This window comes from Azolla caroliniana, unplaced genomic scaffold (assembly GCF_043228905.1).
Source record: "Azolla caroliniana isolate FFs.n. ecotype wild unplaced genomic scaffold, voAzoCaro1.0.p SCAF_5, whole genome shotgun sequence".
In the NCBI taxonomy this organism is placed as follows: domain Eukaryota; kingdom Viridiplantae; phylum Streptophyta; class Polypodiopsida; order Salviniales; family Salviniaceae; genus Azolla; species Azolla caroliniana.
In genome coordinates this window covers 1,777,701-1,799,903 of record NW_028230440.1, presented here as the reverse complement: position 1 = coordinate 1,799,903, position 22,203 = coordinate 1,777,701, and the positions used below count along the sequence as shown (strand labels likewise).

The following is a 22,203-nucleotide window of genomic DNA, read 5'->3' as shown; positions in this document are numbered from 1 at the left end:
TATCCTCAAAGTAAGAATGGTATGTTTATAACTAGAGACCTCCTTGCTCGCAATATTATGCTCTTTTTCTCCAAGTTCACATTTCTCCAACTAGAGACCTCCTTGCTAATGATCATACAAATTTATCCTCAAAGTAAGAATGGAATGTTACAACTAGAAATCTCCTTGCTCACAATATTATGCTCTTTTTCTCCCAGTTCACATTTATGTAAAGATAAGGTAGTAGAATTGAATTACTCGTCTTCAAATATCAATGTTGAGGAACCTAGATATTTGGTGCATGATATTGAAATGTTGGGATAAGTGGATTGAAGGTTGCAATCATGCTAATCAATTACAATTCACTAGATTTTATCCCCAAGGTTTAGACTTTGACACATGGTCAGAGCTAAAAGACACATTATTATTAGAACAATCAAAGGGATATAAATGACAAGTTGGTTTACTTTCAGAATCACTTTAAGTATAAAATGTATAAAGAACTCCACAATTGGGTAGATGAGGGTAGGTGGTATATTGATATCAGCATTTTGCTATGCTTACTAAGGTAAAGGAGATGTTTTACCCATCCCCACTAAGTAAAAAAGTGTGAATAGACATCAACGAAGGCGAATTTGTTGATGAGTTTTGTCTAAAGAATCCTTCCCTTCCATACAAGTCTATATATTATCTACATATACATAGAGAGACATTAGTATGTGTGCATAACTTGTATAAGAAATGCCCCATATAGATTAGAAGATGAGAAATGATAGTGTGCATATTAAGGCTTCCCATTCTGTTCAACATGATGATGATGAGAATAACATGATAAAAAATCATCATCATAGTGCTATGCACCGAGATTTTAGCCAAGTTCATGGAAGTCATGTGTATTTAGTTGCCCATGAGAATGAATTATGCAATGTCATCACAGGTCTTCCTCCTAGTGAATTTAGTGTGAAACCATCGCAGCCAGTTCCACTAGGAGTGGTCATGAAATTCGGACGCCCACAAGAAACTTATGCCAACATATCCCATTGGCTCAATTGGGCTGATTTTGTTGATGCTCCATCCTACAAGGAGGCCAGCTATTGGCTCCATCTCTTGGATCAGGCCAGTCTAACAATGCCAACCGCAAAGTCTATGTTGGCATCGAAAGATCAATATAATCCTTCTATAACATTTCCATTTAAGAGCGCATCTCATTCGAGCATCAATATGGTTCCCATGTCCGACATCCCAAACCGTTTAGGACCTCTCAGTGCATCTCTAGCCAAATCGTCATCATCTTCATTGACACGAACAACGAAATCCAAGCGTATGAGTACTAGATCCAATAATAATAACAAAAAACAATCAGCATTGTCGCTTCGACCCGCTATCGAAAACTTCTTAGATGGACCCGCTTTATCCCTTAAAGATGATCGCACCTACAAGCAAGAATGTAGGGATTTGCTCCGAAAGCTCTCTACCATCGATACTGTATTCTAGCCCAACATGGAACATTTCTTATATACCAATATCATATTTTCTTACTTTTCTCCCTAGCACAAGTTTACAAGTTGGATCTCTTACCATGGACCCACCCCATCCTATAGCTCGCAATTCAATCTCCAATGAATATCATATAATCCATTTATGTATCTCGATCTCTCAAATTTGTATCATCACATGGGCTTGGATCATAAATCATTACGATGTATCTTCTTTGGTGTTACCAAATACAACCGGTTAAGCCTATCTTTTGTGATACTTGTCCATAAAACTCCCAAAGTACCCCCTATTAAATGGAAATTACCAAATTACCTTTCTTCTAGCTTCCCAGTTCATTTATACCACTCACTCTACTTTTAGAATGTGTTGAAGTCTTTCGGCATGCACTAGGTTTTTGTTCATACACAATTCGTAAGAACAATTCGGAACCGTTAGCCCTTAGCTTGAGAAGGTGGACAAAGGAAGTTGTTCATGTATGGGATATATATCTTTGATCCCATAATTCAGCTCTAGGTAGGAAGAGCAAGAATGGGCTTTGTCCAGGGTCTTGCATTAATCAATGGTGACGTAAGTCTATTACAAAAACATTTAAAGTATGCATTCACTCACGATTCATATAGTATGCTCGACAGAGAGGAAAAGGTATTTCATAAGCATTAGAGAGGAAAAGTTGTTTTTGGTTTACGAGAAATTGAGCCCGAAAAAAGTTGTGGAAAAGTGTCCTAATAGCTAGGCCTACTCGGACCACAACAAGGTGTCATTCACTTTCCCCCACGACAACTTCATCGCATTGTGTAGGCCTTTGAGTGTGGAAAAATCACTTGAAATTGCATGTATAGTAAGTGTCTCGAATGGGAAGTCATGACTTGAGAAAATATCTAGGAGATGTTGAATGCCAGATCGAACAAAATACAAGTTACCAATGGTGTTGCCTCCATATAGAAGGCATAATTTGGTATATATGGTTTCTTGCAAACCTAATATTATTGACATGTGGGTGTATGCATGGTTTAGGGGGGGACTAAATACCTCTGTTCATACATTGTATAATGATTCTTGGAAATTCCCTCCCCCATTAAAGAAGATATCTCTGGTTCCAATAGAAAAACATGTTTATAAATTTGTGTATTAGGATAGGAGATAAGTAAATGGACAAGATTCATTCCGACAACATTTCATAGACCTCATAAAGTAGAAACCCATAGATTATATCAAGTTTCAACCTTAATATGCTGAGATCGAGTATATGTTTTCCGTTTGTTGAGAATTTGTATGTTGAGACTGATTATTATTTTTCAATTAGTTGATCTCATTGAGACGTCAAGGATCAAACTTTAAGGATCTCAACTGTGTTGGGGAGATTTTCAAAATGCCACTCTTTTTCGTGAGTCATTTTGGATTAAATGGCTGCCAAAATGTCACAGTTTATCGGCATTGACTAAGCATGTGATTCGATTAGAGCACTGCCATGTAGTGGCCAAATATTCAATAAGGGACATCATGTTACTTTTGGAATTAGTGGCATGGGCTTGATTAGTCAACACTTAGTGCATAATTACCAACTCGAGACGACCGATCCTAATGTTTTTGGATTAATTGAGCGAAAAAGTGTGGGATTGTCTTAAATACAAACAATTTGACAAATACACTTGAAAAGAATGGGGGGGGGGGGGGGAGGATGTATGAGAACATTCTCAAAAAACAAGAAAGAGAAAAAAGGAAAAGGGTGGATGTAATATGATGTGGGTGAGGTGGCAAAATGTTGGGAGGGTATGCAAGAGAGAGGGAGAGGCACACATTTTGGAGGGCTAAAAAAGGGAGGCCTATCCATTCAGTAAATACATACATACATACATACACATACATGCATGCATGCATACACACACATCCATGTATACATGCATGGAGCATATACATATACCTGTATAGACTGAAAATTTTGTTGACTAATAACACATACTAATAGTACTAACACTAATACTAGAATCAAAGAGGAAGTGCTAGCTGAGACATGGCCACTAACACCTTCTCACACTTGGTCTCCCCAGGTAATTAACTAATTTCCCTACACTTCGAGCCTCAATTGATAGTGTGTTTTATTGTATTAGAGCACATGATGCCATTTGATCTTACATCGGAATGATTCTGTTATTGGATTCATATTATTGGTATGCTTTCAATTAATCAACCAAATCAAAGATAAATATGTGCTGAAATCCAGCCAATAAGAACCTTTTTCTAGCCACCTGAATTGACATGAATTAGGATCCAAAATTTATCATGATCGCCAAATGAGACTAACTTGCTCATGACATTGAGTTCATTTCTTATTATTGATACGATGCTCGCACAATCTCGTGTTAGAAGATGGTTATCATTTGTCTCTTATTCGGAGATCCTTTCATGAAAGCCTGCTTAAATTGTACTAGTTACTGTCATTGATTGCATTTGTGCAGTTACTCAAGATGGTATAATTTCATCGAACTGTTTCCCAAAGCAATTTGTCGGGGTTCCAATTCATCTCCAAAACTATCATGGGGGGGTTTGCCAAATGCCTAAGGGTGATCTTAGACTAAGAGTGGTGAGGATGACCTCGGACTTCGAGAAAACTAATCCTTATGTGGAGGAGCTCAAAAGAACAGCCGCGCGCATCGCACAGCCAGGGAAGGGTATCCTTGCCTCCGATGAGAGCAATGCCACAACCGGGAAGAGGTGAAATCTTATAACATTCTCATTCATCATTGTTTTGCTAAGAGTGTTCATGCTTTCTCTAGTTATTCAAGCTCTTTCCTGAGCTTGTTGCCCAGCCTTCTTTGTCAATATCTTTCTTCTTGGGATGTTGTGTGCCCTATCTTCTCAATGTTCGAGATGCCCTATTTGTAGGTTTTCTATGTTTTTGTCCCCATTTTGAGGTACTATCTTCGATGGGAAAAATCCTAGCAATATGTCTGAAAGTTTTAGACCTCGAGCATTTAGGAAGGACTTAAATCAACTATGTCTCAATCAAGATGTCACCTTCACCTCGACCAATTGTTACACCAAATCGTGTATATATATATATACATATTCAGCCTAAAATTGTTGATATGAAATGTTAATTTGATGTGCTTGGAGAATAGTGTCAATCTGCATATCTTTAGTCATGGAGCCATAACGTATAATGAGAGCATTTGATACAGACTAGCGAGTGTGGGTGTTGAGAACACGGAATCCAATAGGCAAGCATGGAGAGAGCTGTTATATTCTGCTCCCGGCTTGGGTAATGTGAGTATCTCTCTCTGTCTCCCTCTAAGAGAAAAAATTTAAGAACATTGATGCCACATGCAATCCCAATTTCCTTAACCAATATGTAGCATTTCAAATCAATGTACCATAGTCAAGTTAAACATGTTCGAGGTTTGAAAAAGAAAAGATTTTTTTGGTAGACTTGTCCTCAAAGAAAAGATAATTCCATGGAATGTTTTGCTAAGAAAAGTTCGGTGATTAACTTTGCGGTTGCAGTATATAAGTGGTGCCATCATGTTTGATGAGACACTCTTCCAATCTTCCCGCGACGGAGAGCCATTTGTTGATGTTTTGAAGAGGCAAGGTATAATACCCGGCATCAAGGTGGACACGGGACTCCAACCTATTGATGGTACGGATGGTGAGACATCGACACAAGGACTCGATGGCCTTGCAGATAGATGCAAAAGGTTCGTAGAAGATGAGCATTCTATTTCTTATTGTTGCCCCAATTCTTGTTGTCTTTCTGTTTGTTTGGCATGGAGAAAATGGTTATGTAAGGAAACAAACAACGCATATTCATGCCAAGAATGGTGAGGCACCATGTCTACATGCCTTCTAACCAAGACTTGCTAACTAGATGGGAGAAATAGTGAGAATAACAAAGAGGCATCATGTTCATAAACACGTAGTTTTCTCGAGATCATCCTCCAATGCATGTTTATCATACAAAAAACAGAGTGATCACTGATATGTTGTAATGGCACTTAAGAAACTAGCATTTCCTCATCTTGAAAATGGGTCAAACTTCACCTAAAACATAGAAACACTACTAAAATCATATTTCAATATGTTACTGCATTATGTAGAGAAAATAAGACAACAGGGAAATAGCTACAACTAGTTTGTATGTTACTAGTACCAAGCTAACATGGGAAGCGATAACTCTAATGTGTACAGGTACTACCAACAAGGAGCTCGGTTCGCAAAGTGGAGAGCTGTGTTGAAGGTTGACTCTAGTGCATGTCCATCATCCACTGCCATTCTTGAAAATGCTCATGGTTTGGCTCGTTATGCTCAAATCGCACAAGTGAGTACATAGTGATATTTCAGAACTGAATATACTTGTTGACTTCAGAATTTCTTATACATTGTCACTTTGCAATGTGAAATCCAAAGTACACAACTTTGAAATAATGCATACATATCATACAGGTTTCATTAAATCTTACACTTTGAAAGTCTAAGTTTTATTTTGTAATTGTTAATGGACTCATTATAGGCCAACGGCTTGGTTCCAATCGTTGAACCTGAAGTAACATTGGGACCGGGTGACTATACGTAAGAATTACTCGCTAGAATTGTTTACATGAATAAGTATGTCCTCTCACACGTGAACCTAATGGATAAGCATTGTTTTTCTTTTTGTATAGGATTGAAAGAACTGCCTACATCTCAGAAAAAGTAAACTCACATGTGTTTAGACTTTTGAATGAATATAGGTATTTGGAATCCTATCGATCATTCCTTTAAATTCTCAATGCATACACATGTTCACATGTATGACGCATAATGCTACTCTAAGGCGGTTTGGCTTTCTTTCCTATTCAGTGTTATCTTGGAGGGCATTCTGCTAAAACCGAATATGATACTACCTGGTATTTTTATCGAAATTCCTATAAGAATTTGACATTATTAAAGCTCAATACTTTTCAAATCAATAACAATCTCATAGTATAATATGCTTTCCATGACAACAACAAAAAAAGGTCTTGATGTACCGACTCCAAGCCCAGAGGAAGTTGCTAAGTACACTGTCAGAACAATGCTTCGATCCATACCCGCAGCTGTGCCAGGTTTCTTATCTTCATAACGAAATAAGATATGAGATAAATGAATAACTAACTTGGTATCCATTTCATTTTTAGATAGAAAGGGTAGTTATTCATCATTAAGGAAGTAGTCTATATTTTATTTCACATTGAAGATTTGTATACCATGTAGGCATTCACTTCTTATCCGGTGGTATGAGTGAAGAGGAAGCAACTCTAAACTTGCAAGCTCTTCAAGTAAATCATCTATTTGGATATGTGTAGAATATTTTGATCAATATGCAAGAATTGATTTTAACGCATTCTTTTTTTTGTCACTAAAAATCAGGCTTTTGGCCCAATGCCTTGGTCATTGACATTCTCATATGGTCGAGCATTGCAATCAAGTACTTTAAAGATTTGGTCTGGAAAGGTAAATTAGCAAAACAAATTGTGAAGTGTTCATGTGATAATTAATTTATAGATTGCGTTAAGTTTTTAGTTGTTAAATTTGTTGAAAACATAATAACAGGAGGAAAATTGGAAGGCTGCACAAGAGAGGCTTGTTGCCCTTGCCAAAGCTAACTCAGAAGCTCAGGTAGTGTGTTCAAAAGATGCCCATTTTTTTTCTATATTTACTCTTTCAGTTATTTGACATTTAAAAAAAGATGAATTAAACCTTTGTATAAACTCGATGAATGTTTTTGTTTTTGAATAGCTTGGAAAATACAAAGGACCCCATCCATCTCCTGGAGGAGGTCGAATTCTTCAAGCTTTACGCTTGGGTGGAGCTGGGAAATGAGAATTCTTTGGAGTAATTTTGATTTCAGACATTTCAAACCATGTTTAGACACATTTTTTTATTCCTCTTTGGGATTTGAATGTACATTCACCCATAAGGTGACTTGTAAAGTATCATGTAAAGTATTCGCATTTGGTTGCAGCTGCAGTCAAAAAGTATTTCCCAAATACAAATGATGCACATTAACATGAACTCCATGTACATCAGAATCTCATTGAAATGTAATCAATCAATCGTGAATGTGAATGATGTATGTTTATATAGATTGGATTCCAATTTATACAAATTATGAGAGGGTAATACGGATACGGTAAGAAGGCATATAGCTGACTGAACTAATAACTTCAGATGTCTTTTCCTGTCGCTTAATGCATCAGCAAATATCAATATAGATGTTCAGAATTCAGATCTATTTGGGGTTATGGATTGTGGTAAAGCTTTTCCTAAACCCTAGAGCATTCTGCAATATATGGCTATATACATATAAGGCTATGACAATTTGAGATCAAGCATCTCTTCACCTTTGTATACATGTAAAAGGCCTTACATATCAGGCACTTCCTTTCTCCATTTGCAAAAATTCTGAAGGTCAAATATACATAGGCAAAGTCCTTGTAATATTTCAGAGAACGGGCATTCATGCCATTAGATATATAGATCATGTAGAGTCTTCAATGGGGAGAAGACGAAGTTCTTAACATTTACATCAAATAACAAACACATCATGTCCCTCCTGCTATGTACCATCATTCCATTGTATGGCTTTAATCTTTTCGGCATCCTCTTGCATACCAGATGATACAAAGATACTAACCATAAGGTCATAAGCTGCAGCACAATTGCTATCTAGTTGTAATGCTTGATCAAATGCCAACATCCCCAGAGTCACATTTCCCCATTTCCTACAACCACCCAATACTGCGATCCAAACAGAAAGACATTCAAGAGATGGCATCAACTCAATCACTGCTATTGCCTTGTCAAAGTATCCTCCGCTTCCAAAGGCCATGACCATGCAAGTATGATGTTGTAAGTTTGGTGAAATTCCATATTTTTTTGTCATATCACCAAAAACTGCCTGGGCTTTGTCTACTAAACCTGAATGACTGCATGCATTTAAAACGCATAGCAATGTGACCTCATCAGGAGGAAGACCTTCACTTTTCATCTCTTCAAAACAGTTCAATACTTCATGAACTTGCCCTTTCTGGGCATACCCTACAATTAGAGCATTCCAAGAGGCCGCATTTCGAAGACGAAGCTCTTTTAGCACTTCTCTTGCTCTTGAAAGCTCACCACATTTAGCATACATATCCACCAAAGCATTGCCAAGCATTATTTCCTTCTCCAACAAGCCCCTGCTTACAATCTCATCATGAATTTGTTTTCCCTTGTCCAAGGCACCTGTGCTTCCACATGCTTTTAATAAGCAAATAAAAGTGACCATATTTGGATTGATGCCCTCAATTTGCATCCATTCGAAACAGTTCAGGGCTTCATTACCTTGTCCATGTTGAGCATAACCTGAGATTAGTGTAGACCAAGAGACAATATCTCTACTAGGAATCTCTTCAAGAACTTCTTGCGCTTTCAACATCATACCACACTTGGCATACATATCCACTAAAGCATTCCCAAGCATAGTGTCCTTGTTCAGCAACCCTTGATTGACAATATGCTCGTGAATTTGTTTTCCCTTTTCTAGAGCTCCTGTACTACCACAAGCATTCAAGATGGAAGTAAAAGTGATTACATTTGGAGAGAGACCCTCATCTTGCATCTGTTCAAAACACTTCACTGCTTCATGACCTTTGCCTTGTTGAGCATACCCTGATATTAGTGCAGACCAAGTCACGGTGTTTCGGATAGGAAGCTCTTCAAGCACCTGGCGTGCTTTTATTAGTTCACCGCATTTCACATACATATCCACCAAAGCACTTCCAAGCACAGCATCCTTTCCCAGCAAACCACTCTTCACAATCTCATCATGAATTTGTCTGCCCTTGTCTATAACCCCCATGTGGCCACATGCCTTCAAAATGCAAATGAAAGTAACTTCATCAGGAGAAACACCCTCTCTTTTCATTTGTTCAAAACAATTCAATGCTGCAGAGTCTTTGCCCCATTGAACATAGCCTGCAATTAGTGTGGACCACGAGATTATATTTCGCAGTGGAAGTTCTTCGGCAACTTTTCGTGCTCTTTCGAGTGAACCACATTTGGCATACATATCTATTATGGCATTGCCAAGAATAACTTCCTTCTTCAACAAACCCCTGCTCAAAATCTCTTCATGGATTTGCTTACCTTTCTCTATAGTGCCAGCGATACTACATGCCTTCAAGATGCAAAGAAAGGTCACGAAATCTGAACATAGGCTTTCCTGTCGTATCTGTTGGAAACAACCTAGTGCTTCTTCACCTTGCCCTTGACGGACATAACCTGCAATCAGTACATTCCATGAGCCAATATCATGGAATGGAACCTCATGAAGCACTTCTTGTGCTCTCACAGGTTTGCCACACTTTAAGTACATATCAATCAAAGCATTAGAAAGTGCAACATCATTCTTCTCTTGCAAGCCACATCTCACAATCTCATCATGAATTTGTTTGCCCTTGTCTATAGCTCCTACCCTGCCACAAGCCTTCACAGTACTAACCAAAGTTTCCACACCTGAACAAACAGCATTCTGAACTGGAAGCTCCTGAAGAACATCTTGCGCTTTTGCAAGTAGACAAAATTTAATATACATATCTACCAAAGCAATACAAAGTATTACGTCCCTCTTCAGAAATCCTCCGCTAACAATCTCATCATGAATCTGTTTACCTTTCTCTACAGCTCCTATGCTACCACAAGCCTTCAAGATGCAAATGAATGTGACTATATCTGGAGAGAAACCACCAATTTTCATCCTTTCAAAGCAGTGCAATGCTTCGTGACCATGTCCCCTCTGAGCACACTCCTTAATCAGTACATTCCAAGTCACCACATCTCGAAATGGGAGTTCTTCAAGCACTTGCTGTGCTTTGATAAATTGCCCACATTTTGCATATAGATCCACCAAAGAGGTTCCAATCGCAATATCCTTCCCAAGAAAGCCCATATTCAAAATCTCATCATGAATTTGTTTGCCCTTTTCTATAGCTTCTATACTAGCACAAGCCCTCAAGACACAAGTGAAAGTGACCACATCTGGAGAAAGGCCCTCGCATTGCATTTGCTCAAAGCAATTCAATGCTTCATGACCTTTACCTTCATGCGTGTATCCGGAAATCAAAGCATTCCATGAGATAACATCTCGAACAAGAAGTTCCTCAAGATACTGATGTGCTTTCACAATCATACCACATTTAGCATACATATTGATCAAAGCGCTTGCTAGATATGGACTACTTTCAAGGAGGTTTGTTTTCAATATATCAGCATGGAGTCTTATTCCTTCAGAGATGTCTTTCTTCTTTGTACAATCCTTCAATAAAGCTACATAGGTGAAATCCTTCATGGCCACTTTCATGATGACATCGAGGTAATGATGATAGCAGTGTAAAGAAAATGGCTCTTATCCGGGGTTCACAGGAAAGCAAGTAATGATGTGTAAGGTGATGTCTGAGAAAGTAGTTGGTACTCATTGCATGCCATTCATTGTTCTCATAGGTTACTGGCCAGTTTTGTTCTAAACAAAGAAATCATTGCTACTCTGCCCCTGCCCCTGCCCCTGCCCCTGCCTCCACACACAGTCTACAGATACATAGATGTCAAACTGGAGTTCCTAAGCTCAATAAACTGTATCGGTTTGTTTGTTTGTTTGTTTCCATGGGTCCCCTAACACTTTCATTTCACACTCAAACGCGCGTTGTGTGTCTGTGTCTGTGAACACTTGTTTTATACCAACATGTATGACAAGAAACTAATCGCTCTATTATTTTCCTCATACTAGAGCCTGGATCGCGTGTTTTCAAACTTTTAGCTTGTTCATGCCCTTGGAGTACTCCAAGTGACATTGACATATGTGGAAACATGGCATATAGGGCTTTGCCAAGCATTTCAGAGGCTTGGGGTCACACATTGTTCTTCGACAATGAGTAGATCTTTCTAATGATGACGTTCAGATCTGAACTTTTGTCAAAATTTTCTGTTAGCTTCCTATTCGAGAGTTTTCCCTAGGGCATTTGTTACATAGTGATCGCCTAGCAATGTTGATGATTGGGGTCAAACTTTTGTCTTCAACACTTGGAAACCTATAATGATTTTGTCTTCCATGGTCCCGTCATTTATAATAAAGTAGGAGTGTTATCATTGGATTCTCTTAATGACAATTCAAAGTTGTTGACAATATAGGTTACAAGCACTCAAGAAACAAAAGAACAAAACATGATCGTATAAATTTCTCATTCAATAATGCTATATTTAGGTCTATGATTACATCAATTTGAAGGACATTTCTTCATCATAATATCTCCTTGTTGGACTAAAACCTTTGTCACCCTTATGTGACCAATCACAAACGTTGGACTCTAAGTTCAATTGGACATTATAGAGGCCGTTATGTGATCACTTTGCAAGAGAATATAGGTGTCGTCCAAAATGGTTGTCAATATCCATGCACCATCTTTCAACATAGGTATTGTTGAATATGGTAATGAAGGTTATTTTAGTTTTACATTTCCTCAATGAGGTAGCTTGAGCAAGCAAGTTAAAGAGAGAGAATGCAAGAAGAAACCAAAAAGCATTTGACAAGTCGAAACTTTTGAGCAATACAAAATGTAGAGATAAAAGAAACTAGCTAGTTCTTTGTGCTATTCATTGGGCCTACATGATTGACAATGACTAGAATGTGTGTGTGTGTGTGTGTGTGTGTGTGTGTGTGTGTGGGTATGCACATTAAATCTTATTACTTTGGCGGCACAATTTGACAAAATCGAATGGGCATACATGGGACAAGAATATAAGCAAATGCGTGACAATTTGAAAAACAGTAAGAAATGAATACCTCAAAGTATGGTATTTCTCCGCTATAATAAACCTCACATGATTGATTGAACCCATTTCTCTATCACTTTAACATGTTCAACTGCACACACATTCATTCAATCCAAGCCTCAAGGGACTAGTTACATTCTACATACTTCGATTTTCCTTTCGGGAGACATCATGTGAATTTCACCCTAGGTTATTATGCCATTGTAATGATTGGCGCTTGTGTGCATTTGATTTTTGATACGTGGACGGGGATAAGTTACTTGTTCACATTGCATCTTTGTTGATTTGTGATGACGTTATGAATCGAAACTCTATTGAAGATTTTGAGTTAGTCAAAAGAAATTATCTATATAGTACTACCATCATTATCCCAAGTGACTTCACCTCACAAAAAATTTCCGTAATCCAACGAGCCGAGCTAAAGTACTACTATGGTGTCGTCACTCATGACAATGACAAAACATTGAAGGCAATTTAATCTGGTCATCGATCAAGTTAAGACCACTAAAAGGTTGTCTATGTTTCATTATTGGTGGTTGGATGGACCTCTCTCGATTATTTGGCAGTCTATTTTTATACTTCTCTTGCCGTCACCTACCCCTACCACCAATCCATTTCATCATCCATGCTCTTATTACCCTTTCTTATGTCCTTACATCCACATCGTGCCCTCCCTCTCTCTATCCCTCCTCATCTCACTTCCACCTACCCACCCAACTCCATCAATCACACCATGGGACTAATGGTCACCTTTTGATAATAAAGTTCATGATAGAAATTGAAATACTCACACCCATATGTCATCTTAATAATGAAGTTCATGGTAAATTTTCAAACAAGCACAGACACACACACATGGGTGAGTGTTTGTATTTTTGTTATGAACATCGTTATTAGGAGGTGTGTGTGTGTGTGTGTGCATATACATGATAGATTATGTCAAGAACACATAGTGTTGCATCACTTGTTATTCTTTTATGTATTATCCATTATCGTACAATGGAGGCCTGCTCTCCTACTTAGGGAGGTGTTATGGCAATTAGCCTCTCCAACAATGCAATGGAAGTGCCATACCTAATACATTGGCATTGCAACATAGAGAGAAAGAGAGACAAATAAGAATAATTTGTCACATTTGAAAAACAAGGGATTTGGTGTCTATTGGTAGCACCATAGTATTAAAACATGTGATTATAAACATCCCATTCTTTAGAATGATGCGTCCAATAAGATATGACGAGTTGTGAGGGAGGTCAATATGTATAGAGTTGTATCCTTGTAGGATGTAGGGTTTCCTAAAGAGAAAGTCTCCAAAACTCCTATTTGATTAGGACACCCAAAATAACCCTATCCTTGGAGACCAATTGCACGTGACTCACCCACCCTTTCATCATCTTTTCTTCTTATTCAATATATTTGTTGACACCATTTACTCGTGGTCTTCAATAGCCACATTATTTAGAGGGCTTCCAATATCTATTAAAAGCATGGTGTTCTGTTGGGTTGTCAATGGTCACCTTTGAATAGTTCCCATGGTGTACCCCATTAGTATCAAAAGAAATACTTTGTAAGCAACATTAAAGAAGTGTCACCTTCACTATAAACAAAATGATATGTATCTGTAAGAATTACCATGTCATCATTCTTAGTTCGAAATTTCTTCTTCCTTGAAAAAATTGAAATAGAATTGTGTTAGAGTTCAACTAATTATTAAGCAAAATATAAGGATTTATAGACCAAAGTAAGGAAAGTGGGGTGCTAGACCACCTCACCACCCCCTAGCGATTACATGAGATGAACTCGAACGTCCTCAATATCCCATATCATCGAGGGTTGATGTGAGTCATACCTTGGGTTCCATGAGGATAGCGCGTGATTGGCTAGCAAGAGCCATTGCCACATTGATATAGTCTCAACATAAGCCAAGCCTCCTTTGATAAGAAGGTCAGATGCCTTCTTATATAGGTTGAAACCCTAGGCCCTAGTGTGTTCACATTTGACTACTTCATGTGAAAACGTCAAGAGATAATATGCTTAATAATTATCTCGCATTGTAGAATTGTTGTTCAATCCATACCCTTGTTCATTTCGGATTTAACCTACACATACTCATCATAAGACTAGGGAAAACTATGAAAAACCTATCTCATGATTAATTATGGTTATGCACATAACAAGTGGGTTTACTCAACATTAATCCTTAAGATACTCAAGCTCAATTTGTTGCAATTAGTGTTTACAACATGAAAGGCAATAGTATTATGCAAAAATCAATGGCTTCACATTATTGTCTAAAATGTTTTTTTCCCCAAAAACCTCACTAGAAAGTTTTTATTTTCTTGGATATGTTTAAAAGGCCATGAATTTCATTTCTCCATAATGAAAGAACCATGCACGCATTGGTTTGAGAATATTTTGGAAAGTGGTGACCTTACCCATAGCATTTTTAAACTATGTTAGTGAGACACTTCTATACAAACATAGAGCATTGTGATACATACTATGTCGATGAAACACCTCTCTACAAACACAATGTAGCCCATCGTACTCTCAGCAAAAACCTACTCTAGAATAAAAAGAATAACAAGGTCAATGCTAGCAACTGTGTAGGTAAAGCATTAGCAATGACACATGTTTTTACTTGCAATTTATGAGTCATTAGAAAACGACTTATGACATTATGAAAATAAACAAAAGGGCATGTGTGTTGTACAAGCAAGACGATTTATATAGATGTGTTCAAATATGCGAATTTTGCCCAAAACAATATATACTCTTGTGCTGATTTACAACTAATTTGTAGAGAAAATAGAAAGGACGATGGTACTTACAAGCATTGTCATTGAATTGCAAGATACATTACGCCAGGGTCAAGTGAATGCACTCCAACGAAGTTGCCGGCAAAGAACGAAGATAGCTCACACACACACACACACACACACCCTTTACATTAAATTAGTAGAAAAGAAAATTGTCAATATTACACTGCTTGTTGTGAAGGGTACATCTCATGCTTATTTACAAGGTACCTGTTAAGCTCAGTAATATGGTTTAGTAAGAATGTTGTTCTCATCCTTTTGGACTTAATAATTCGGTTATCTAAGAATATCATTAGTAGCCCTATGTAACCGGATGATGCAAGAAAGGTTGCCCCTTAAGCGAAACGAAAAGAATGACGCAAGAGGGAGAGAAAGTGTGGTCCATGTTTTCTTAAGAGACACTAACCCGAAAGGGATAAAGTGCGGTTATACAACACCTAGGGTTTGTATGTTTCTCGGAGGTGCTAAGATGGTAAGGACGGAGAGAGGGCATGTGGTTCTTCTTCCCTATGCCCACATCTCATATCATTCTCTGAGTTGCTCAAGTGGAATAAAAGGCGACACAAAGTGGTGATTTCCCGGGTCGCTCCGAGACTTTCGTGTTTCTCGAAGGTGGCCATGTCACCCGAGGGAGACAACCCCCGGCTTCCGTATTTTTCTCCCGGATGCTGACATGGACGGGACCACACACTTTTGTAGCTTCCCCCGACATGCTGACGTGGAAGGCGGTGCAGGGGCAATGATGCCACGTCAGCGCTAGCATGTCCTCCCGGATGCTGCTGCTCCTATTGCTGACGTGACATTAGGTCAGAGTACGATGTTGCCACGTCGGCTCCCATATATTCTCTCTGCCGTGCTGACGTGGAGGGGCTCGAGAGGTGCCACGTCATCGACAGCTAACTCGCCTTGCGCCTGTCGCAGATGTCTCTCTATCTCTCTCTCTCTCTCTCTCTTTCTCTCTCTAAGTTTGTTCGCGAAAAGGCTTTGAATTCAGAGCTCGCCATCGCCATCTCCATCATCTCTTCTTTCTTCTTCTGCTTCTTCTGCTTCTTTCTGTCGTACGTTCTTTGTTTCTTGACTCCTCTTTTCTGCTTCCTGATATCATCCGCCATAGCCAGGAAGCTCATTCTGGTATGTCTCATCCACCCACCCACCACTGTTTTCTCTGCAAACACAAATAGAATATATATGTATGTATCATGTATGTATGTATGTATGTATGTGTATCAGCATGTTCTGATGTTGGCTTCACAAAATATGTCCTCCCTAACTCTCTTCTTTTATGAATAAAGAACTTTCGCAGTCTTCTTCATCATCATCTTAGAGAGGTGTGTGTGTGTATGTGTCTGAAACTGATCTGAAATTTCATCCTCTCATTGCTCTTTTTTCGTCTCTTCTTTTCATTCTCCTCTCTCAGGCGCCATTATCAAACCATCTCCATCTTCTCATCGGTAATCCTGCTGAGAGGGTCGGGCTAAAAATCTGGGAATATATCTGTGTTCCAAGCTTCAGAGTCTCTGGCAAGAGTATTAAATTCCAATGTGTTAATGATCAGATCATCTCTGCAAGTCAAGATTTTTGCAATATACATCTATATTAGGATTCATGAGTTATGCTAATGGGCAACAAGTGATAGGGAACTATGCTCTCCAACCACCATTTTCTGAGTTCTTCTTCAACACCACCACCAACAATAATATGCTTCATTATACTATGAATCCGGATCATGCGCGCGAGATTCAACAGATTCAAGGCAGTATATTACCCTCTTATGGCTATAATCACATTCTTGATCCTCGTGCTACAAACTCATCACATCATGTCATGATCAAGAACGCAGTCTTGGCTCACCATATTCCACCTTATGATGATCATGAATATGTTTCGAGGTCCTTGGTGCTCGATAAATCCAAGGGTGAGATTGTGAATGCACCCCGTAGAACACTGATTAAAGAAACCAGAGAAGAAGAAAAAGCCCTTGTTGCTTCTAAGATCCACAGTGAAGCAGAGCGACGACGGCGTGAACGAATTAATTCCCATTTGGCTACTTTAAGAACTATCCTCCGCAGCTCTTTCAAGGTAAAATAAAGAAATAACCACTAAATTCTTCTGTTGCGTTGCTTTGTCTATGTGTATATTATATGATTGTGGATGGGAAATCATCATTTTCTGTGGATGGAAGAACTCTTTCAACTTGGAAGAACGAAAAGTAAGAAAGAAATCACTCTCAGTTTGCTTAATATGATACTCCTTCCTTCATTGGGATTAGATTCTCTCTGACAGGAATTTCTCAATACACCTAGATCATTTTGTGGAATTTATGAAGATGAAAAGCTAAAATCTGGTTCTAACTGTATATTGCCCTCAAATCTTGCTAGATAAGCGATATCTAGGTGATGTTGAGTATTAACATTTTCTTTTTAAAGTATTAGATGGATCATATCATGACGTATCCTCCTGCGTAGGTCGACAAGGCATCATTACTGGGGGAGGTGGTAGATCAAGTCAAGAAATTGAAGCGCAAGGTCTCAGAGGTGTATGAATATGGTGATTTGATGCCTACTGAAAGCAATGAGCTCAAGGTCGAGAGAGAGAACAACCAATCATCACCTACCTTGAAAGGTAGGTTAACAACACTGCGCGTTTCGTTGTGTTGCGAAGATCATGTAGATTTAATGTCGGGACTAAAGCAAACGTTTGATGCACTTGAGCTCCGGACATTGAAGGCCGAGATATCGACTCTGGGAGGACGGATCAAGAATGTCTTTGTAGTAGCACCAAAAGCTTGGGACATGGAGGAGGAAGGAGGGTTGCAGGATGTAGAATTGATGATTAAACAAGTAAAGCATGCTTTGAAACTTGTGATAGAAAGGCCAGGAGAACAAGGGGAATCAATACAAGGTAAATCTAGAAAATCCGTAAGGCTCGGTTCTTATAGACCATAGAAGATAAGGTTTTTTACCTCAATCTCATCATCATGTGTGTAGATTTATATATAGATTGATTGATTGATTGATATAGATATGTCAATGTATATCAAAATGGACGTGTTTGGCTCTAGAGATATCTATAGGTAAAAGCTTAGTAGTGTATGTATGTATTCAAGTGGTTTGGGCAAATGTCATGCCTTCATGCGTGTGTATAGCTTGGCAGTTGTTGCACAGCTATCTGGACTATAAAAACTTTTGTAAAATAGGCCACGAGTTGTAGTAAGTTAGTAACCATATGATTACGATATCTTCTTTTGGGAAATGTGTATTCTATTATCCCAAGTTTTCCAAATTAGGGTTTATTAATGGAAGTATGAGTGTATTCTTTGAGGTGGAGTAGTTTATTACCAAGTTTATTAATGGAAGGTACGTCATAAAATGCTATTTGGCTTCTATTGTGTTTCTTACATAAATTTTTTGACATAAAACATGAATCAGCTACCGTTTTGCTAGATTTTTAATGTAAAACAGGACATTCTTAGTTCTAATGTGTACGACTATATTCTACATACAATATATGTGTTAGTGAGGTTGCAAACCACAATGTCACAGCTACCATAGAGAGGGTTACACATGTACAGAATGTTTGATGAGAGGAATCAGTTTTCTCCTCAATAGCTAGCCAATGACTAGAAGATGGTGTACCCCTGAACAAGGATGGATTAGGTTATTTTCTTGACAAAATATAGAGCAGGAATGATAATCTACCTTACGTCAGACAGTCTTATGAAGGTACTCAATCAAGAATGAAAGTAGATGTGCACATTCAATGTTGCTTACACAAAACACAAATGCAAATTGTTTTCTTCTTCATGATCTGTTAATCTAGAAATAGCATCATGAATATGTAATCATTCAAAGCCCGACAAATCCTTGCAATCCCCTTCATCTTAAATGATAAAAATCAACAGAGAATTACCCACTAATTGTAACCGAATAAGAACTAACTGCTGTAAATTTGACTGATCATTGTTCCCCTAACATTATTTTAATTTATATAACTCCTAAGAGATATCAATTAAAGAATAAGTTTAGATTTTGAGATCATTACATATAATAACAATGTTACAATCCGTTTTTTGCTGGTATCAGGTAGCTAAGCCAAGGGAGAGAATTCTCTTAGCCCAAGGTTTGCTTCATCCTTGATATCACATGCGCTCTCTTGCTAAAAATGTGTTTAGTACAAGATCAGAAAATGTAATATGTACAATGCTTCACTTGAGCAACCATTTGTGCATCTGAATTAGAGGCTCTAAAAGCACCATGCTAAAGTTCTCGCCACAATTAATAGTGTACTACAAAGCAGATGTACTTTTTAGATGGAGCATAATGGATTTCCTAAATGAGCTTTTGGTGTGATCCTCAGATTGTAGATAGAAGATCCCTTTGGTTAGAGGATACATGAGTCGTTTGTTCGCTTCCAACCAACCATGCTGAATTGAGAATTTAATGGCCACAAGGGCATCCAAAATGATACACATTGCATTCAGGATAGATTCATCATTTTCAATTGTGCTCTTTGACAATTTTCTTGAAATGACTATGATCTATTTTTGTGCCGATTATAAAAGAATTGTACGCCACAAAATTATGGAAACATATGGTTGGTATGAGTTTTCTGCATCTTCTCGTCAGAGTAGTTCTCAGACACCCCAAATTGTTGGGCAATATTTTGATTCCGAATGGTTTTGTTGAATTGCTATCATGTGGGATTTTGGATGGAACCCCCAATTTCACTCTGTGACGTCTCTATCTTTTGAATGCCAAATTACATCTTTGGTCCAAAATATTATTATTTCATTTGACCAAAAGATGTGTGTGACACTAGATAACTGCGGGATTATTGGTCGTTCCACTCCCTCTTAAGTAGTAGTTTATATCATCCTTTTCAGCATTTGCACTGTAAATGTTTGCTAATAAAACAAAGTCTTCTGCCTCCTGTGGTTCAAAATAGAGTACTTGTTTTGCTACATGGTCAGATAAGTCCATCTTGTCATGATTTTTGCAAGCACCAAGCAATGCTCTCCTTGAGATAACATTTGGCTGTAAAGGCATTTTTGTGACCAAGTTATCTGCCTGTTCTATCTGGCCCGCACGACCAAAGGCATCAACCATACATGTATAATGCTTAGTGGAAGGTGAAAGATTATAATACTCTTGCATTAACTCAAATAATTCCACTGCCTCCTTAACTAGCCCAGCATTATTACAAGCAGTAAGGATGCCGATGAAGCTAATATGGTCCAATTTCATCTCTCTTCCATGCATTTTATGTACAAGTTCAAGCGCTTCTTTACCATCGCCATGTTGAGCATATGCAACAACCATAGCTGTGTATGCAACTAAACTCCAAGAAGGCAACATTTCCAATACACGTCGTGCTTCCTCTAACTGTCCATAATTGGAATACATAAGAATTAGAGATGTCCCTATTTCCATACTTAAATCTAAACCATTTTTACATATTTCTTGATGAATTTGAGCACCTCGTTGTAAAGAAAATAGAGAACTACATGCATTGAGCAAGGTAACGAATGTGATCTCATTTGGTTTCACACCATTAATCTGCATTTCATCAAAGAACTCCAACGCTTCTTCATTGCATCCCTGTTGGACACATCCTCCAATCATTGCTGTCCACAAAACTACATCTTTCATAGCTGAACTATTAAATACACGAAAGGCATCTGTTATCTGATCACACCTACAATACATATCAATGAGAGCACTTGCCACAAAATTATCACCCCAAAACTCATCTTCTAAGACGGTATTATGAATCATCTGTCCATCCTTCAAACATTTCATGTTCGCACATGCTTTGAGTATGCTGATATATGTAACATCATTTGGTTTCACCATCTCAATTTGCATTTTCTTGAAGTATTCCACTGCAACCTTAGTAAGACCACACTCAACAAATCCAGCAATAACCATAGACCATGATGCGACATCCCTTCTCTTCATCTTCGCAAAGATTTTTCTTGAAATATCTAACCTGCCACATTTGGCATACATGTTAATGAGGGCATTTTCAAGTGAAACAGAATGCACCAATTCTGCATCAAGAACAATTACATGATAATGCTTACCTACATCTAGAGATCCTATAGAAATGCATGCCTTCAACACACTCTGGAAGGTGACTAGATCTGGTTTCACTCCTTCATTTTGCATTTTTTCAAAAAGCTCAAAAGCTTGATCTACAAATCCATGGTCAGAATATGCAACAATCATCGAGGTCCAAGTAACCACATTCTTATGCAATAAATCGTGGAAAACCTTTCTTGCTTCATCAAAGTAACCATGCTTAGCATACATATTCAAAAGAGAGCTTCCTATGACAACATCATGCTCAAATGCATGTCTGTATACATCTGAATGTATGAAGTTGGCACATTCCACTTCGGCAAGAGAAGTGCAAGAATGTATAAGACATACAACAGTGACCACATTTAATTTCACATCTAAATCCATGAACTTGTAGATATCTAAAGCATCTTTATGACGGCCATGTTTTGTATAGCATGTGATCATGACAGTCCATGATACAGAATTCTTAGCTTGCATCTGTCGAAAGACAATAGAAGCATCCTCTAAACATCCATGCTTCGAATACATACTGAGGAGGGTATTCTCTAGGAAAACATCCAAAGGAATGGCAGATTCGAGGATGTAGGCGTGGAGGAGCATACCTGAATGGGGTGAGGGGGAAGAAGAAGCACAAGATTTGAGTAAAAGGATGAGTTCGTCTTTATCTGCAATCCCATCTTCGTTGCGAAGACGTGATGGCGATGGCGATGGCGATGGCGATGGCGATGGAGTTGTTGAAGGAAGTGCTCTGCGACAGCGGGCCATTCATTCCACCTCTGCAGACTGCGAGCGAGCGAGCGAGAGAAAATTTATATGGAAAGCATGATTTCTTTACTAGTTAATAATATTACAAATTTACAAATATAGGCCTAGCGGTAGTAAACCGGAGACCCTCCGACCCATGACCCTAATTAGTAGATTTGCCCACTCAATCAAACCCAAATGTTTCCTAGAATTACTCCCTGGTATTGAACCCTAGAATACACTCCAAGGCTTCCTTT

General features: G+C 38.3%; 5 protein-coding genes across 6 annotated transcripts; 3 read left to right on the top strand and 2 right to left on the bottom strand.

Annotated features, from left to right (window-relative positions):
* The first annotated feature begins 686 nt into the window (after nucleotides 1–686).
* On the top strand, nucleotides 687–1,798 carry LOC147863559 (uncharacterized). The gene has a single exon (XM_087319136.1). It carries the CDS (start codon nucleotides 742–744, stop codon nucleotides 1,471–1,473), a length of 732 nt encoding a protein of 243 aa, XP_087175262.1. The 5' UTR covers nucleotides 687–741; the 3' UTR covers nucleotides 1,474–1,798.
* A 1,568-nt stretch (nucleotides 1,799–3,366) lies between these two features.
* Nucleotides 3,367–7,560, top strand: LOC147863558 (fructose-bisphosphate aldolase 8, cytosolic-like). The gene is made up of 13 exons (XM_087319294.1): nucleotides 3,367–3,524; nucleotides 3,933–4,188; nucleotides 4,656–4,740; nucleotides 4,978–5,171; nucleotides 5,662–5,791; nucleotides 5,984–6,042; nucleotides 6,135–6,203; nucleotides 6,313–6,359; nucleotides 6,471–6,557; nucleotides 6,706–6,770; nucleotides 6,862–6,945; nucleotides 7,045–7,110; nucleotides 7,231–7,560. The coding sequence occupies exons 1-13, from the start codon at nucleotides 3,488–3,490 to the stop codon at nucleotides 7,312–7,314; spliced, it is 1,263 nt and encodes a 420-aa protein (XP_087175420.1). The 5' UTR covers nucleotides 3,367–3,487; the 3' UTR covers nucleotides 7,315–7,560.
* LOC147863557 (pentatricopeptide repeat-containing protein At3g09040, mitochondrial-like) lies at nucleotides 7,382–10,882 on the bottom strand. The gene has a single exon (XM_087319293.1). It carries the CDS (start codon nucleotides 10,832–10,834, stop codon nucleotides 8,051–8,053), a length of 2,784 nt encoding a protein of 927 aa, XP_087175419.1. The 5' UTR covers nucleotides 10,835–10,882; the 3' UTR covers nucleotides 7,382–8,050.
* Nucleotides 10,883–16,148: 5,266 nt separating this feature from the next.
* On the top strand, nucleotides 16,149–18,365 carry LOC147863556 (putative transcription factor bHLH107). Its single transcript, XM_087319548.1, has 3 exons — nucleotides 16,149–16,250; nucleotides 16,675–17,198; nucleotides 17,585–18,365. Exons 2-3 carry the CDS (start codon nucleotides 16,725–16,727, stop codon nucleotides 18,062–18,064), a joined length of 954 nt encoding a protein of 317 aa, XP_087175674.1. The 5' UTR covers nucleotides 16,149–16,250; nucleotides 16,675–16,724; the 3' UTR covers nucleotides 18,065–18,365.
* A 643-nt stretch (nucleotides 18,366–19,008) lies between these two features.
* Nucleotides 19,009–21,979, bottom strand: LOC147863555 (pentatricopeptide repeat-containing protein At5g39350-like). 2 transcript variants are annotated; one of them, XM_087319546.1, is made up of 2 exons: nucleotides 21,805–21,979; nucleotides 19,009–21,312 (listed from the first exon to the last, which is right to left on the bottom strand). In XM_087319546.1, exons 1-2 carry the CDS (start codon nucleotides 21,965–21,967, stop codon nucleotides 19,934–19,936), a joined length of 1,542 nt encoding a protein of 513 aa, XP_087175672.1. In that variant the 5' UTR covers nucleotides 21,968–21,979; the 3' UTR covers nucleotides 19,009–19,933. The 2 variants fall into 2 exon arrangements, with proteins under 2 accessions (XP_087175672.1, XP_087175671.1); XM_087319545.1 differs by having other exon boundaries at nucleotides 19,009–21,979.
* Nucleotides 21,980–22,203: the final 224 nt, after the last annotated feature.